Consider the following 17,785-nt stretch of genomic DNA (forward strand, 5'->3'; position numbering starts at 1 on the left):
CCCTGTGGGCAATTGCTCCAAGGGGGAGAAAGGCGAAGTCATCTTTCTACTCTTACATTGAAGCCACTCACATTTGCTCAGAGCTGCCATAAGCAGCTGGGTCCCAGCTGCAACTCTCTGGGTAATGCATCCCTCCTTGTAACAAAACAGGGAAGCCATTTTCCTTGCTGCCTTATAAAGGCATTGAGTGAAGTTAAACACAAGGCAGCCCCCCCATTGCTACTTCCCAAGAGTGTGCTTATTTAACCCAGGCTTAGCTTTTTTTGGGGGAAAAAAAGTAAGCAAAAAAGGAGTAAGCAGAGCAATGAGCGAGAACCTCAGTGGGACTGAGGTCTGACTCACTTTGTTGCAAAGGAGATTACAGCTGATCACCATGGATGCTGAGTCCTCCGAGACGTCACATATTTATTATTTATACCCAGAGACTGACATTCTGTAAAATGGAAATGGCCAATTAATCATAAGCATCTTTTGGCAAGCATTTACAAGCAAAGATCTTCAAGTCTTTATCCAGGCTAACAAAGCCCCAGTGGCTCCAGATGCAGATGATTAGTCGGATCTGATGATTACCTACAAGGGAGCTCTGTGCAGGCTTGTGAAGGAAATGGGGATTAAGGTTTATTTCAGAAATGATTAGCCAGTTTTTCTTTGAATGGTGGAAATAGCTCTGAGGAAACCTGGCTGCATGAAAGCGCGAAGTGGGGAATGTTTGCGTTTATTGTTTGTGTTTTTTGCCAAGAGAGCTACAAGACCCCGCTTATGCCAGACTGAGAGCTAATGGACAGGAAGATCACAGGTGGAGTTTCGTGGGTACAAGTGTCTTTAGTTTTACTCAGACTGTGCAAGGGAACAGCGTGCTGTACCTGGGGCTGGGCACACCAACCTTCCTGCAAAGCAGAGGTTCCTAGTTCACACCTGAATTAGGTTTCTCTGAGTAACACTTGCAATTCCTGCTCTAGCTATGAGACTTTAGACCAAAGCATGGGATTCAACTTTTATGTCAAATCTAGGATTTGGAGAGGACTATGAAGGGTTTTGTGTCAATAATCTGTGCCAGCAGGAAGGCCTGGGGTTTTACGTCGTAACCCTGGCATAAAAATAAAATGTTCATTGATTATGATGCCTTGCAAAATGCTTTTCTGATGGTGTGTGAAAAGCCATTGCTGATGAAGTTGATCAATTCTTGTTTCTCTGTCCTTCCCATTTATGTGTACATGTGTGCACATCTCCTGTGTTACGACTGCAAACTATGTCAGAAATCAGTTGGGGTGGGGGATTGCCTGATTGCTTCTAGGGACTAAGGTAGCATCAGGAACAATAATAATAATAATAATAATGGTAGTAAGCAGACCTGATTTCCTTGGCTGATTAATCTGACATCTCCTTAGAGACATTCAGGAAGAGAACGCATGGCTTTCTGTTGCAGGCGCTGACTGGGTTTTTTGTCTACTGGTTTCCCATAAAATGTTTGTCACATTGCCAAGCTGCTCGGCTCCTTTGATATGCAAAGTGATTTGAAGAGAGAATCCCTCAATTTCCAATATTGCCAAAGCATGGCGATGTTGTAAGGAGGGGAAGGGGATTTTTGTCTTCAGACATCAGTCAATATAAAAAAGGAATGCTTGTGTTTGCAGGGCCAGACTTCTGGTACAAGGTTTTTGAAGTGTTCTTGTGAGATTTACTCTTTTGTAGCCATACTAGTATCACCACTTTGCACTCTGTTTTGAGAATAATTACAGATAATAGGGTGATTGAGATACACTGAGAATGAAAAGAACACTGGTAATGATATTCTCAAAGGATACAGGGAAGGTAATGCAGAACAAGAAGTACTCAGTATATGTGATGAAATATTTGCCATTCTCTGTTCATCTCTGCTGATGATTTAATATGCAACAGGTGCCAAGATATACGTGATATAGCATCTATTATATTCGTACTTTTTAAAATCAAATAGCCTGGATGTAATTTTGGTTCACAAATTCTCTCTGTTGTTAATGTTGGGAGAAAGCTACCGTTGTGCCAATGTTTAATTAAATAATCCTGTCCCACTGGTGATCCATGGGCAGAATGTGACTTGTGAGACACTTCTATCTGGCCCAAAGCCCTATCCTGGTGGTGAAGGAGAATGGCTGCTCCCTCACGCTCAGCAGACATGTCCTGTGGGCCCCCCGGGCACCAGGAGGAGGAGGCTGGAAAGCCCCAGGTGGATGGGCCCAGTGGGGTGGGGGACAGACGGGGTGAGTCAGGAGGTGCTGGGAGACAGGAGAGGACAGAAGACATGCCCTGCTGCTGCCTCTCCTCAGGGACCTGAGGAGACCACCCAAAGCAGGCTTGTCCTTGGCGACACACGGCTCACCCTACAGCCAAAATCGCAGATACAGTCACACCTGCGAGATGTGGCACTTTGAGGGAGGCTGATGGGTGACCTGAGGGGAACACCCCACACCTCCCTTCCCTCTCACCCCACTGGGCCATACGCGGCCTGGCCATCCCCTGCGGCCTGCTCAACTGCCTCGTCCCAACTGGAGGCCATGGCTGAGGAGGCCGCGTCCCTTCACAGCGCCGCCTCGCCCCGCTTCGCCGCCGCGGGGGGCGTGTACCCTCCCCGCTGCTGGAGCCCGAGGACCCCTCAACGCCTCTCCCGTCGCCCGCCCTTTGCCTCGGTCCCGCCCGCGCCGCCGCCGGGTGGCGCTGCCCCTCCCGCGGAACGCCAGGCGCCGTCGCCATGTTCCCGGGGGGGACGAGGAGCGGACGGGGCGCGTCGCCGGCCGGAACGCTGAGCGCGGCGCACCGCGTCCCGGAACGAGCGAGATGGCGCGCAGCGGCAAGGTGAGGAGAGGGGAGAAGAGCGGGCGAGGGCGTATTTCAGTATCTCCATGGCCGGGCCGGTGTGGTGGGGACGTGCCTCAGGGGGTGGGGTGCCGTGGAGAGGTTGCTGCCCGCTTAGGCCTGGCCGCGGCTAAGTGGGGGAAGAGGAGCCATGACAACGGGGTGGGGGTTTGCACGACCCCGTGGGGGGTTGTTCCGGTAGTGCCTTCCTGTGAGCTGGACATGGCTGGTGCTCACCTGAGGGAACTGGCTGTGCCGCCCTCAGGCCCGGCCTGCCTTCAGCGAGCTGGTCGCGGCCTTGGTAACGAGGGGCACCACAGCCAGGGCTGCAAAACCCGTCCCCGAAACCGAGTGGCTCCTGTTTGTGCCGGCCGCCGAGTTGCTGCTGGTACCGAGCCGTCTGGTTCGAAGGGACTCGGCGATCCTGCCTCAGGGGCAGCTGCGGGTTTGGGCGCAGTGCAGCTACCACAGTAGTAGTTAGCGTTGCTCTTTCTAAAATAATCTTAGTAAATGGTTTTGCCCTGTTAAAAGCGCAGTTTGTTTGTCTGGTATGTTTAAGGAATCCTGTTGGTGAAAGCTGTGTTAAGGTCTCTTGTGCTACAGGGCAGTCTAGTGTCTGTTAAACGCAGGCTTTGTCTGTGCTGCAAGCCAAAGTGCTGCTGTAGGCAAATCTCTCAGCTTTATTATAACTAGCTTCAGCTCTAACTGAGAGGTTAGGGTTAAAGGCAGGCTCGTTCTGTTTTCACCCTTATCAGTACTTAAGCAAAGCAGATTATTGTTAGCTCAGGTGTGACAATGTTGTCCTGCAGTCACACATGCTGAGCATCTTAAATGCCTTGCTTGGTATTCTGCACATGAAAATGGCAGTAGTGTATGCTCAGAGGGGAGATGCACAGAGGTTAACAACAGATGAAGAGACATAAAGAAGAGGATTACCAAAAGAGAGAGCTGCCCTCTTCCTGAAGGAGAATTCCACGTGCCTGAATAGGCACCGGGCTTGGAGTTTGCTGCCTTCCAGAAGAGCATGTTAGCACTTGACACTTGATCATTTTCTCTCGAGCAAAACAGCAGCTATTCCCTTCTGCACTCGTTTGGTTTCTTTGCTGTCATCTTGCCAGCTGTGAAGAGCATTTTACTGTTTTGGACAACAAGATTAATTCAGCTGCCAGCCGTTGTATGTCTTGAGGCAGGACAGCAACAAACTGAGGGTCTGCTGTTGCTGATACTGGTAGAGTAATTCCTCAGGCTGGCAGGTGAGCAGTAACAAGGCTCTTGTAAGAACCTAGTGCAGCCTCAGTTACTGCCTCTATTCCACTCTAAGCTTCTGCAGAACCTATTTGCCTCAAAGGCGTTAATTGCTGGCTCCCAGGCAAGACACTAGTGGAGGCAGAGTACGACCTGCTGGACGTCTTGTGGAGCCCTGTTGCTGGGCCTTCTTTCTTCCTTCCTCTTGTCCTGTCCTGGGAGGATGCAGGGAGTTAAACCAGTGCTTGTTAAAATGACAGGGGAGGTACACAGTATATTTTGGGAAAAGGTGGAGGATAAGAAAATAGCTTGAGAGTTGCTAATACAGAGAATTAGACAACCAATCTGGGCAAATTATTCCTATAAATTTGGTATTAAGAATAATCTATTTGGGTGACAAAAAGAATCAGGTTCTTTTGGTTGATGTTTAAAAAGGTACTTGGAGTTATTTGCATGGTCATATGCAAAACAGCTTTGACCAACACCTTTTCTTTCTGTTCATCCCTTTTATTTTGCAAAAGCAGACTGTGCATCTCATGTTGCTTGATTTTCAATCTTCTGATTTGTTGCCCACGTCCTTTTGGCAGCTTCATAGAGAACTGGATATATTTTGTATTTTAAAACAAGGTGACTGGCTCCAAACTAGGTAATGCCTAACCTTTCTTTGTTCTGGCAAACAATAATTTTTTGTATGCAGTGTAATTTAAGCTACTAGCTATCCACTAGGCGAGATTTTGATGTAAATTTAAAGATCCTTGTTTTAATCAGTGACAATAAATTTGATCTGGCCTTTTGTCAGTGTCCTTGAAGATGCAGGGCATAATTTTGCTGAATTCCTCTTGTAGCTTCATTCAGCTGGATGATAAAATTACTTAAATTAATCAAGGTAAGTAGAGTCTGTGGAAGAACTTTAGAGGAACTTAGCAAAACCAGTTGGATGGGCAATACACTGCAGATAGTATTCATTATTAATAGATGTTGAACAAGAGAGCAATTTTATTCATGTGTTAGTTTATAAATCAATTAAGGGGAAGACTTGGGCACTGTTACATGTAGATAAGTTAAAGCAATGATCAGAAATGCAAACGTATATGCTAGCTTGTGGGATTTAAGCCCCTAAATTGAAATCGGAATTCATCCTTCTGAGGCGTTGAGAGCACAGCTGCACACCGCAGGCACTGGTGCTCGCTGCAGAGACACCTCCAGTAGCATTGAATGTTCTGACTCTGCCTGGAAGCCGTAGGAATGCAGTCATTCTTATGTTTTTGGGTTACACCAAACAGTGGTCCGCAGCTATTGCAGACTACTGCGAGGAGTGGATGTAGCTGTAGAGCTTAGGGAACAAGCTTGTGTCTCCACCTTGTGTCGTGCTGATAATTGTCGACTGAAATATCTCTGGTTTATTTCCTAGTGTAGAACAGCACATCACAGAATTGAACAGAAATTGCCCCTCTTGACAGATTATTGTGTAACGTAGCATTTTTTGTATTTTCCACTGAGATGCCTGGGATGTGGTACAGAATTGAATGATTCTCAGTTCAGTGCAATTGTACTGGTTCTGTACTCCACCATTGTCTCATATTAACAGTTGCTGTAAAACAAACCAATAGTGACGTAGTTTGATTTTTAGGTTTTGTATGTTCAAGGATCTGAACTAACCTTTTAAAGTAATTATGCTTATATTGGCGCTTTTACATTCTTATTCAGTATTATCTTTCCTTTTTAGACAGCCGTAGTGCTGTGCCTGGATGTAGGCTTTCCAATGAGCAATTCTGCCTTTGGTGAGGAGTCTTCACTTGAACAAGCCAAGAAGGTTATGACGAAGTTTGTTCAGCGACAGGTATATGTGACTTTACATGGAATTAAAACCTGTTAAAAGGAGAGGAAGCAATGACATCTGTGAAATATTTTTCTCATTTACTAATAGTCAAAATAAATGAGAAATAACTAAGAATTAGTCCATTTTTATGCACTAGTAAAAGTGCTCTTTGTTTCAGCCGTACTTTTGTGGAGATGGGGCAGTTGGATTTGCAACTCTTTAGGGCAGTAGAAACTTTGAGGGGGGAAAAAGTACTCTTTCTCTAAAATGTTTCAGCCTTCGTAAGATTTACCGTGTTGAAAACTCATTTCAGGGGCTGAGTCAGCCAATTTTACTTGTTTTATTCCAGATAGCCTCATGTCAGTCTGTTGGTTTAATTATATATAAATTAGTGAAGTCTCTGTAAGGTTACATTTTGGTAGGATAGCAGTGAAAAAGTAAGAAAAAGTAGATACACTGTAGTTGACACTGTTTCAAAATAAGTTCAGCTTGCTCGAGTCTACCTCATATAGTTGTGCATGAATCTACCTGTGTTTTTATACCTGTCTTGTATTTTCTGTTTCCAGGTTTTTGCTGAGAGTAAAGATGAAGTTGCTGTAGTTTTGTTTGGCACAGGTGGTACTAGGAATGCCCTCGCCAGCGGGGATCAATACCAAAACATTACTGTACATAGGTCACTAATGCTACCAGATTTTGATCTGCTGGAAGACATTCAAGATACAATTAAACCAGGCTCAGAACAAGCAGACTGTATCCTTTGGTTGTAGAGCACTTCTTGAACTGGTTCCGCTACATAGGAGACAGGAAGTTAGTGTTGTGAAATGGGCTCAGATTTGCCTCCAAAGTTATAACTACTGTTGGAGTTCAGTTAATTTGTGGTTGTAAGTTTGCTCGAAAGCAGATTTGCTGCTTTTTGACATTCTTTTAGGCTAGCAGATGGAGTCTTGGCCTTAGGGAATTGTTGCTTTTATGAAGTGTTCTGTTAATTAAGGAGAACAAAGGTAGCAATAACATAATTTTAGGCCTCAAATATGGCATGTGTTTGTAAAAATGGTGTTGCAGAACTTGGTACATACTTTTTTTATCAAATAAAAATATTCTTTATGAAATGTGTCAGCAGAAGTACCAGAAGCTGGACAAAGCAGAATAGAGATTTATCAGATTGATTTCTATACAAAGTATTTCAAACATTGCCAAAAGTCACTTGCTGGTGTGAACGTTGTTCATGTTTGAATGTTTTCTGTTGTTAGCTGCATAAGGTGAGGAATTTTAAAAGAAGGTGATCTATATAATGTCCCTCTGTGTGTTTCTTTTACATACTGTTCTAACTTCCCGTGTTGTCTTCCCTCTTTTTGGCCATAAAATGATTGTTGTGAGCTCTGTTCAGACTGTCAGAGCTGTTTTAGAGAAGCATGCAGCCAGTCAGCTGTATCTTAGCAGAAGCAGAGTCGTGTTCCTTCTTCAGTGGGTGGGCAGGTTTGTGTGCAGTGATAAAAATACGTTCCCAATGAAAATTGTGGTGAGGAAGAAACCATCAAGAGATTGCCAGATGCAGATATTTTGAAGGAAAACTTGCATGCGAAAATGGGAGCATGTATCGAAAGTATAAGTAAATTTTGTTTGTGGATTCAAGGTAACATTGTAAAGATTAGATTGCTCTTTCATTGGACTTGAGCCTCCTCATTGATGGTTAAAAGATTGAGCCCTGAAGCAGTCTTTTTTACTTTTCCATCAGATAAATGAGGAAGAGACAAGATCACAAACCAGACAAGTTACATAGGAACCTCTTCACCGCAGATATTTGAAGAGTGCTTGTCTCAAAAAATTGTTTGCTTGTTAACTAATGTGCATTTTTGTTTAGGAGAGAGTGAAAACAAGATTGTTTCACAGGAAAAACACTTTTGTGACACGATTCATGTTCTAAATGAGATTTTTCTTAAATTTGCGAAGTTCTGGATGCAATTATTGTGTGTATGGACCTACTTCAGAAGGAAACACTGTGAGTGGTAACCCAAAGCCTTTTACAGAATTCTTGCCTTGTGTTTTGGAGCTGATCTGATTTCTTGTTGGTATTACGTTTCCGGTATTGTGTAAATATGGAAAATGTGCTTTTTAAAAAAAAAAATAATAAAAACAAACCACCTACAAAAAACCAAACAACACACTAGAGGAGTCTGTCCCTGAAGAGTTCCCAGGAGACATCTATCTTCTTTGGATAATCTAAGAGCTTTCTGAATGAACTGGGAACTTTGCAGTAGATTTGTGAGAATATTAATGCTATTATACAAGGCACAAAGACTTCGCTTAGTGTGATCTGTTTTCAGAAAACATTAATTCAGATGTTAAAATGCCTAGAAAAGGGCTACTGGATTTATAAGGGTGATGGCATATCTTACAAAGGAAAAAAGAAAACAAGACTAGAAAGGTGAGTTTGTTCAGCCTAGCAAGTTAAAAGTTGTTGGAGATAAGGTGCTGTTTGTAAATGTGCAGGCTGTGGGACATAAACATGCAGTAGGGAAAAACGCTCTTTAAGCGGAAAGAAAATGTTGGCACAGTGTTAGGAAGTTGTCAATGAATGTATTTAGGCTGGAAATGTGACTGTTTCTAAGACTCAGTGGACTGATGGTCCAGGGAAAGGAAAATAGCCTTACTTCCTCTCAAAATGGAGATTCAACATGTTGTTAAAAAGATTATATGATCTAATTGTGAATGCAGAAGACTAGACTTAGTAATGTAATTTGTATTTTTATGAATAAAGTCTAATCAGCGTGGAAAGCTGTATCCATTTAACAGTTAAAACTGAGTTGTGAATTAAAATCACTGTATTTATGTCAGTATAACCTTGAACGCTTATAGACCAACTGCATTTGTGACCTTGTGGGTAAGTTGCTCGTATGCACCAAATCCTTTCATACGGAGTTTACATTCAATTGAGAAAATACTACTGGGTAAAAGTTCAAGAAAATTGCTCATGTACTTGACTATCCAGATAAAAACTATATCCGTTTAACTGAAGTTTGTTCTGTAGCTGGCAGAACTTTCTGATGTTTATTGTTACTACTTCTTAGCTTATTAAGCAGGCTTTTAAGTTCATCTTATGCAATGAATCTACTTAATTAGCTCACTAAAATGGAACCCCTGCCAGCAACACTAACTTAAAATACATTTTCCGTTTTCACAAGGACAGACTTACAGCTGCAAAGGAAATATCCAGTATAATCAATAAATAGCCTAACATATTTTATTAGCATTTTATCTGCATTGGTGAAATTGGCAGAATCCCATTCATTTATATGCAGATAGTGATTTATACAGTCCCAGGGCTAGAGCCCTCAATTTTAGGGGTAGGAGTGAGTAGGGGGCATCATAAAGATAAAAATTACCATAAATAATATGAGCAACGATAAAGTAAGTTCTACCAAGTAGGTTTGTTTATTTTTTTCTACAAGTGTATTACTTTGGTAAAACGTCAATTTTGTAAGGAAAGAATTAGAAAAGGTCTTCTAGATAATATTTCCTATATATCTAAATGTTCTTTTTTGTATTTTAAGAGGAAAGAAATATGAGAAGAGACACATTGAACTGTTTACAGACCTTAGTAGTCCTGTCAGTGAGGATCAGCTGGAAATTATCATTGCTAACTTGAAGAAAACAGGAATTTCAATTCAGTTTTTGTAAGTATGGAAGTGGCTGTTATACACTATGCCATTTTTGAAAGGGAAATTATTATTCTTTCTTAATAATGATCTTGAAGGAACTGGTGATCTGTTGGTGTATTGTTTCTATAGAGGCGGACCAGTATGTAATATGATTTTTATGAGTACTTATATCAATTACACATGCCGTGAATTCCGGCTATGAACCAAGTCCCCTTGATTAAGTGATGTGCAAATACATGTTAAGATGATGGCATCTTCTCCGGTTAATCTTATAGCTTAGAGCCAAAATCTAAAACAGGAGACAAAAGATAAGCAGAGAATTGGGAAACAATGAGCCAGAAATAGCCTCAGAAGCAGTGGTTTGTCACAGCAACAGCCTAGATTTTTTTAGGTGAGGGAGTTACTGGGAACAAATAATAAGGTAATGTTGCAGATGTTTATAGCCTGATTTGGTGTCAGTAGAAAAGCATGTCTGAGGAGACAGGTTATATGTTCACAGTGATGAGCTTGGAAAACGGAAGTGGAAAATGGAAGCAGTATCTTAAGTGTTCTGACAGAAATCCCTTGGTTGTCTTAGTATAGGCATTGATCTGAAGAATCAATGGTGGACTGAGATCTGTGTTAGTTGTTGCACATGACGGTAACGTAGGAAGCTGTAGACCTTCGCTTATTTAAAAACAAAACTTTGTGTGAATGTTAATGTTTGCTGTTTATAACAAATAATTTCACAGAAGAAAGTTAAAGCGGGAGTTTTACTTCTGACCATTTTAATATTTACTGTCACCTAGATCCATCGTTCTCTAAGGAACAATGCTGTGAACTTGATAAATTCATTAAAGCCATTTGCAGACCCACCTGCAAGACAACAGAGGGGTTAGGTAGGAAAGCATGACTGAAAATCATGGAATGATCCTCCACAGAAAATTTCTTATTTTGCCCATGCTCAGGAGAGGCTGAATGTGACAATGTCAGACTGCTCTCAGGTTCTGTCTACACAGCAAAAGAAGGTGTGTTTGCAACATGCCTTGAGATGCCCCTTCTAGGTTATTTCATAGGTTATTTCAGCTATTGCTGGCACTGGAGACACAATACCGTGAACCTGAGTACATGCTGCCAGTCACAATACGTCTTTCAGAGACCTGGCATTTAGCCCCTGCTACCTTGTCTCCATACCTGTAGTTTGCTGTGCAGACTAGCACAGGTGCTACTACCACAAGTTAATGTTGCAGTTTTATTCTCTGAGATTTCTGATACAACTTCACCTTTTCTTTGTCTGTAATGTAGCAAAGGAAAAGCCCCATGGCTAGTAGAAGCACTAGGGAAACGTTGCTGTTAAGGCATCAACTGCAGATTTACACCCTGTCTCCCAGCCACAAGAGCAAATGATGCTTTGAGAAATACATGTACAAATGTAAAATACTCAGGATACTGGTTTAAAAATAATTTCTTGATAAACCTTGTCCTTTTGTTATAACCCATGCTTCCATCTCTTACGCCCTATTTATTGATTAGGTCGTAACTTGTGGCAGATCATTGGGTTTCCTCTGTGGTATCAAGTGCAGAGCACATGCTGAGCACTCTGTAGCTTTGGGTATTACACAGTTCTCATCACGGGAGTCTCCAAGCACTGTACAGTGAAAGTAGTCTAACTTCTGTGTATGAGAGGTTTGAAGCTTTTTGCTCTCTTAAGAGCTTTAAAATACAGTTTCTCTATTTGTCAGTGGATGCTGCTTCCTAAAAAGGTATGAAACACTTTGCTAAAGCTTGATCTTTAATTCTGCTCTATGTGACATTGTTATGCGTATTATATGTTGTTATATGTTGGTCCACAGATAAGTTTAGTGAGGACTAATGAGGTAAAAGTAAAGTAGCGATCTGTAGGCTGCTTTTTTGAAAACGTAATACAGTCCTAAAATTCTTTTACTTTGTGGAAATGTGGTAAAAGGTATCATGTGGTTCATTCAAAATTGGATCAGATGAAAGATTTGAAAAATCTGCAGGCATTTTTGGGGGCACAGAGTAGAGGATCTTGCACATCTCTCTTTTCTGTGGTTATTATACTTACTTAAGTCTGTTATATTTTGAAGAGCAGCAAAACCATTTTATCTATAACCCCTGGCTAAATTTTTAAATCTAGTTCTTGAAGCACAGGAAAATGTGTCATCTTCAGTCAGAAATTCACCTAGTGTTGTAAACTATTAAAATCTCAAAGATCAACCTTTATTCCAGAAATACCTAATAGTCACACTGCAGCGGAAGTCCCGTTTGCTCGCATTTAGAGCCAATATAGAATCACAGGCCTGGAATGGCCTTTAACAAGTCATCTAGAGCAATCCTCTACTTCAGACTGGGTCAGTTTTATGTATGTCGTTGCTGAGCGGTGTTTGTCTAATCTTTTTATAAAGATTTCCAGTGATGGAGACTCTTCTGTCTTCTCAGGCAGTTGATTTTAGAGATTATGGTTTTGAAATGCCTTTATCAGGTTTTTGAATATCTGACCTGACTCCATGATGTAATTTGAGTGCAGGCTGAATATGAAGAACCGATTGTTCCCTTCCTCTCTGCAACAGCCTTTTATATTTAAGATTGTCTGACCCTCTGACTCCCTTCTCTATGGGCTTTATTTTGTTCAGTATTTTTTCATAGATCTTATTTTCTAATCAGCATTGTCTATACTCCTCTTCCTGTATGTGGACATCTTTATTGACGTATGATGCCCAGAACTGGTGCAGTGCTCTGGTCAAGATGTTACCAATGCCAAGTAGACTTGAAATACTACTTCATCTGTTTCACAAGCCGTGCGTCCCTTTATACATCTGATGGCAACTAGATAGGAATTGTTGGTTCTGATACAGTTTTTGTTTTGTTTTTTGGTTGGTTATTTTAATTAAGAAGAAAGTCAAACTAACTGCTACTGCCTGTGTTCTTAGTCTGCCATTTCCAGTGGATGTTGATGATGGAGGTGGAGACACAAGTGCCAGTGAACGTTCTCAAATGCACAGAAACTCTTTTCCAAAAAAGGCTTTAACTGAGCAACAGAAGGAAGGCATCAATGTGGTGAGGAAACTGATGCATACTTTGGACGAAGGAGGAGGGCTGGAAGAAATTTATACTTTCAGGTAAACTTGGCTTATCATGTTTATCACACTGTAAATTTACTTTCTGATTTCTTTCCCAAAAGATGAAATGAATTGAGTAATCAGTCTTTTGGCTTCCAGTTTCATTTAAGTTAATGAAGTTTTATAACTTACTATACACTCAGTCCCTTTCAAACAGCTTCTTCAGTGGCTTTAGAATAGGTAGAAAAGCTTACAGATTTCAGTGGAAAATGAATTTTCTATATGTATATTTAAAGAAAAAAAAAACATTTTTCTTCCATCTTTAGCATTGGTGGATTTTAGAGGGAATGTTTCTGTAAATGAGATTTCAAAAGCATGTTTTGGGAAGTGTTGGAATTTCTGACATAGTGCAGGTAGAACATTTGCATTTAATGGTGGCCTTTGTTCTGTAGTCTCGGGCTTCTTTTAGCTCACTGGTTTATCAAACTCCCGCAAATGTTTTGAGTAATGTTTGTTGAATCCTGCTTTTTAAGCACAGACTACTGTGCCATTGTCCCAAACAATATCCTCTTTAGCAGCATTCCTAATGCAAGAATTGAAAGATGGTTTTTCACTTCATGTTTCCCCAATGAAAGAATAAAAATATATGTGTGTCTGTGGAACACTGTATGTGATCATATATTCAAGACATTTTCACGAGTCTTGTCTTAATTGGGAAACAAGCAAAATGCATCTATACACCTTATAAACGACTGATTTTATTGTCTTAGTAGTTCTATTCTACAATTACGAAGTGTGATCTTTTAGACAACGTGTTTTTCAGGAAACTTAGCAGACCATAGCTATAATGTGATTATTAAGTTGTAATTTTTAGATGAGGTACCTGTAGTTTTGCATGCTGTTATTTGTCATTTTATTTGTGGGATTTTCTTCCCCCACCCTGCCTAACTGATCTGCTTTTCACCTCAGCAGCCAGTTAAACTGTTATTTGAGCATTAGTGTGGAGTAGTGAAGAAAAATGTATCACTGTGTATGTATTCCATACTAGTCAACAGAGCAGTCCGAGACTCTAGGAATAAGCAGGCTTTGTCACTGCATCAAAAGACTGCATAGAAAAGCAGGATCTTTCTGGGCCCGTTTATCCTTTAGGATAATCCATATGCATGAAGTTACAGTGTGGCTTGGCCGGTTCTTTATTTTTTATTTTTTTTTATCACAGGCTCTTGCTACTGTATAAGCTGTCTTTGTGCCATGTGTTCAGGGGAAATCCAAAATCTTTGGTTAAATAGACATTTGGGTAATAGATTAAAGCTTTTTAAGTTATTTAAGAATATGTAACGGTTTTAGATGCAGTTAAGTTGCTTATCAAGCTTTAAGAAGTTAGCCTTGCAAATCTGTCATGATAATTTACCAATTCAGATACACTCTCTGTTTTCCTATATTTATTATTCCTGCTGCTAAAAATACTTCAACTCTTGTGAAAATAAATTAGTCATGCCAGGAAAGTAAGTGAGAAGATTTTGTTGTATTGTTTTAGGGTTTGATATTCTGACTGCCAGGCAGGAGGTACTTTTGCTGCGTCTGATTTTGGGGGAAGTTATTGGAGAGCAGAGGAGAATAGACATGTTTTTAAAATACAAATTGCAGTGTGCATTTACTAGGGTTTTCTTGTCCGAGTCTTCTTTGGTAACAGGGAACATTTTTCTTCTATAAATGTAAAAAGTTAAAGGATAGAGTTAATAAATTGAGCTTAGATGACATTCATAGGCGTTTGACACTTAAGTATTTGATTTTTATATTCATCCTTGAATGCAATTGTTTCAGTAGTTTTAATGATGTACTAACAAGTTCTTTTTAAAAATCCTATGTTGATGGTCTCTGTTGCCAGAAAAGTAATTTTTCTTCCCTTCTTTCCTTTCCCCAAAGGGAAAAAAAAAAAAGGAAATACAACGTTTATCTCATTATAAAAATACCGGTGCGTTTTCTCCTGTCATTGTGCTTCTGTTAGTATTTAAAAAAACCCACACTGCTCATCCTAAGTTGAAAAGTAGAATACCAAGTTGAATTCTGTACTAATGTTTTTAGGAGTTGATTTTAATTTCTGCCAGACAAGTGCTTTAATCAAGAGAGAGGTAGATTTTGGTTCTGTCATCATGTGAAGAAGGTGAGGTCAACACTGTTTTATCTTTGCTTCATCATGCAATAAAAAAATTTTATGAGCGCTTTCTCTGCACTGGAATTTTGTAGCAAAATAGCTGATACAGTTTGTATTGGCTGAAACAATCAGCTATTGTTTGCTGCAGTGGGTGCAAGCCTATTTGATTTCACAATAATATATTATAAATTACTTTTACTGTCAATTTTTAATTTTTGGACTTTATTGCTTAAAGTTGTGCAATTGAGTTGACACTCTTTAGTTAAAATCATTACAGTGCCTTTTTTTGTGTTTTAGGAACTTGCATATGTGCTGTTTAGGCTAGAAATATTCAAAGTAATTTATTTCACTCTAACCAAATGCCCCGAAAATAATGAGTTCATTAGTACTGTATTAAAAAAAAAAGTGTCAAAAGTTAATTACCACACAAACAAAATCCTGTTAATTGAAACTAGATTCTTTATTTCTTCGCCTCCACTGCAGAAAACATTTTACCACTTAGAGAAGCCTTTTCTAATTTGGGTTGTTCAGCTAACTAAATGCCCTAATTGGGTGAGCACAGATAAATGTAAAATGCTTAATAAGCAATTGTGTAGTTTTATCACATAAAGACATACTGTCTTTAAGCCCTAATGTCACATCGTCACAAAGGCTCGAGATGGGAATAATCTACTATACCGCCTCTTTTTTTTAATTCTTTTTTCTGACAATAGTTGATGACAAGATTATTCTTACAGTTTATTTTCTTATGCGTTATGCAGTCTAAGCTGAAACAATTGGACTCCTGCATCTCCTTGAAGAAAGTGTATTGTCTGTAATATTTTTATTACAGTTCACCAGAGTTCATTTCTGTTTTCTTGAATCCTTCATTTAGAGAGAGCCTGGAGCGTCTTTCGATGTTTAAGAAAATAGAAAGAAGACCTATGGCTTGGCCCTGCCAGCTCACTATTGGTTCTAATTTGTCTATAAGGATTGTGGCCTACAAATCAGTAAGTTCATAGAATCGTATGTTTTAGTGTATTTTGGCAAAAAGTTAGGTGCAGCTGCATGTTTTTTTCCTTAAAGCTAAGAAAATAAAAGATAACATCTGAAATAATTATGGTAGAGATTTTATGTGCCTAGAAGCCAGTACATCTAAAACTGTGGTTCCCACAGCAACTCTAACTTCACCATATTGTACACATGTTAAAGAACTCAAATTCACGATGTACAGAAATAGAAGTAACTGCTATCTACGCTGTGACACTTAATGGTATTGAAGTCGACAAAACTGATTAAGAATGCTGCGCTTGTGTGAAGCTTTCCATTTGGCATTAGTGATGTGCCTGTGGCTCAGTGAGACTTATTATCTATTTCTTAAACCCTAGGCATGAGAGAAATTATGCACGTGTGTGTGTAAAATGGTGGGTGTAAATGTTTTACCAGCTATTGTTTTGAACCACATCTATTGTTATTTCACATTTGGAAAAAAAGGTATATTTTTTTCAGCTTGTTGGCTTTGTACTGTTTGGCAGAGCTTGTGCACAGTCCGTTTCTCTTATGGTTTATATGGGTCCTTCACACAGTGCTAGGAAGAAGTAAGTGTATTTAAACACAGGAAATGTGCGAAATTCCAGTTATTGAATAATTAATTGGTAACTATATAGTGTGGCACCATTGATGGATATGGTAAGATAGAGATTAATTGGTTTGTTATTTGAACCCAAGACTAAGACTCTGACCAATATTGTAAGGTTTCAGGAAGATGTATTACGAAATTGAAATGTATCTGATTTTTGAGAGATAAGCATACTAGCCTTGGAAAAAAAAAAAAACCAAACCTCTGTTGCCAGTTTTTTTATTTATACTTATTCTTTTTTTTTTTTTCTTTTGTTAGGGTATTGTGCCACACAATATAAATGAAGCTTGGGAGAATAAGCAACATGAACTGGGTGACTAGTCCAAGGTCATACAGCAGTTGGATCATGGCTAGGAATAGACTTGTGATATCTACTGACATAATCTATTCTGTCTTTTCTGTTTTCTGTCCAGTTCTTCATTTTTCTTCTCATTCACTAAGTACACCGTCAATTTCACTTAAGTAGAGAGGAAAGAAAGGATTTTTCTTTCCCTGTAGTTGGGAAGCATTCACTCATTGCAGATATTTCTTCCTTCTCTCCCCGCCCAGTTCCATAACGCAATTGCGATCTTTTTCGGCCTCTCGGGGAAGTTGCAGTAAGATAGGGTGTTTTATCTTGTAGTGTAGTAAGCCTGATGCAAAACTTGGGCAAACAAGCTGAATGAGCACTGAGTCTTGTATCTTTAATATGTATCTTAATGCTTTGTCAAAAGTGTTTACATAAACGGTGTACTGGAGAAAACAGTGTTTTACTGGAGAAAGTAAAATACATAGCAAGAAAGTTACATGTTATCCTGTGACTAAAGTACTTCCATAAATGACTTAGCTCATGACTTGAATGAATAAGCAGGACAAGTATGCAGTCAATACGGTATAGTTCAGGTGTTAGGTCTCATACCGATCAAACAATGTGCTGAAAGCACTGTGGTGGCTGTCAGAGATCCATATTTAGGGCTATCGTTATCAGTCCCATATTGGGACTTGGTCAAAGAATTTTTTGCATGTTCTGGTAAGCACTCTGGATCCCACTGAAATATTAAATGTTCCTTTTCTTTGAATTCTGATATAAAGGTCACAGAAGAGAAGGTGAAAAAAATTTGGACAGTTGTGGATGCTAAAACTCTCAGAAAAGATGATGTGCAAAAAGAAACTGTTTACTGCTTGAATGATGATGACGAGACAGAGGTTCAGAAAGATGATACTATTCAAGGTATGACTTCTCTATGTGCATCCTGAAGACAAACCGAAGACAATGGCTTGTACTCTTAAATCACCTAAGTGGTTTTTAGTTTTATACTTTGAAGCTTAGCTGTCATCTTAGAATGTAAGCTTTGTAAGCTGATGGAACACAGAGACTGTTATGTGAGACTGTTTGTCTTCACGGATTTTAAAAATTCT

The 17,785-nt window shown here is 39.8% G+C and overlaps 1 protein-coding gene across 6 annotated transcripts in view; it reads left to right on the plus strand.

Moving 5' to 3' along the window:
- The first annotated feature begins 2,712 nt into the window (after positions 1-2,712).
- The window catches only part of XRCC5 (X-ray repair cross complementing 5), a 53,950-nt gene continuing 38,877 nt past the window's right edge, over positions 2,713-17,785 (plus strand). For 3 of the 6 annotated variants that reach the window (XM_054208643.1, XM_054208647.1, XM_054208648.1), the window contains exons 1-8: positions 4,922-4,963; positions 5,804-5,917; positions 6,463-6,646; positions 7,847-7,895; positions 9,448-9,570; positions 12,486-12,674; positions 15,644-15,758; positions 17,459-17,597. In XM_054208643.1, the coding sequence (XP_054064618.1) occupies positions 4,937-4,963; positions 5,804-5,917; positions 6,463-6,646; positions 7,847-7,895; positions 9,448-9,570; positions 12,486-12,674; positions 15,644-15,758; positions 17,459-17,597 (940 nt within the window). In that variant the 5' untranslated portion in view covers positions 4,922-4,936. Of the gene's footprint in view, positions 2,833-4,921; positions 4,964-5,803; positions 5,918-6,462; positions 8,322-9,447; positions 9,571-12,485; positions 12,675-15,643; positions 15,759-17,458; positions 17,598-17,785 lie in introns of those variants that run through there. The other 3 variants (XM_054208644.1, XM_054208646.1, XM_054208645.1) reach the window with 3 other exon arrangements.

The sequence above is a fragment of the Rissa tridactyla genome, chromosome 7 (genome assembly GCF_028500815.1).
Source record: "Rissa tridactyla isolate bRisTri1 chromosome 7, bRisTri1.patW.cur.20221130, whole genome shotgun sequence".
Lineage (NCBI taxonomy): Eukaryota > Metazoa > Chordata > Aves > Charadriiformes > Laridae > Rissa > Rissa tridactyla.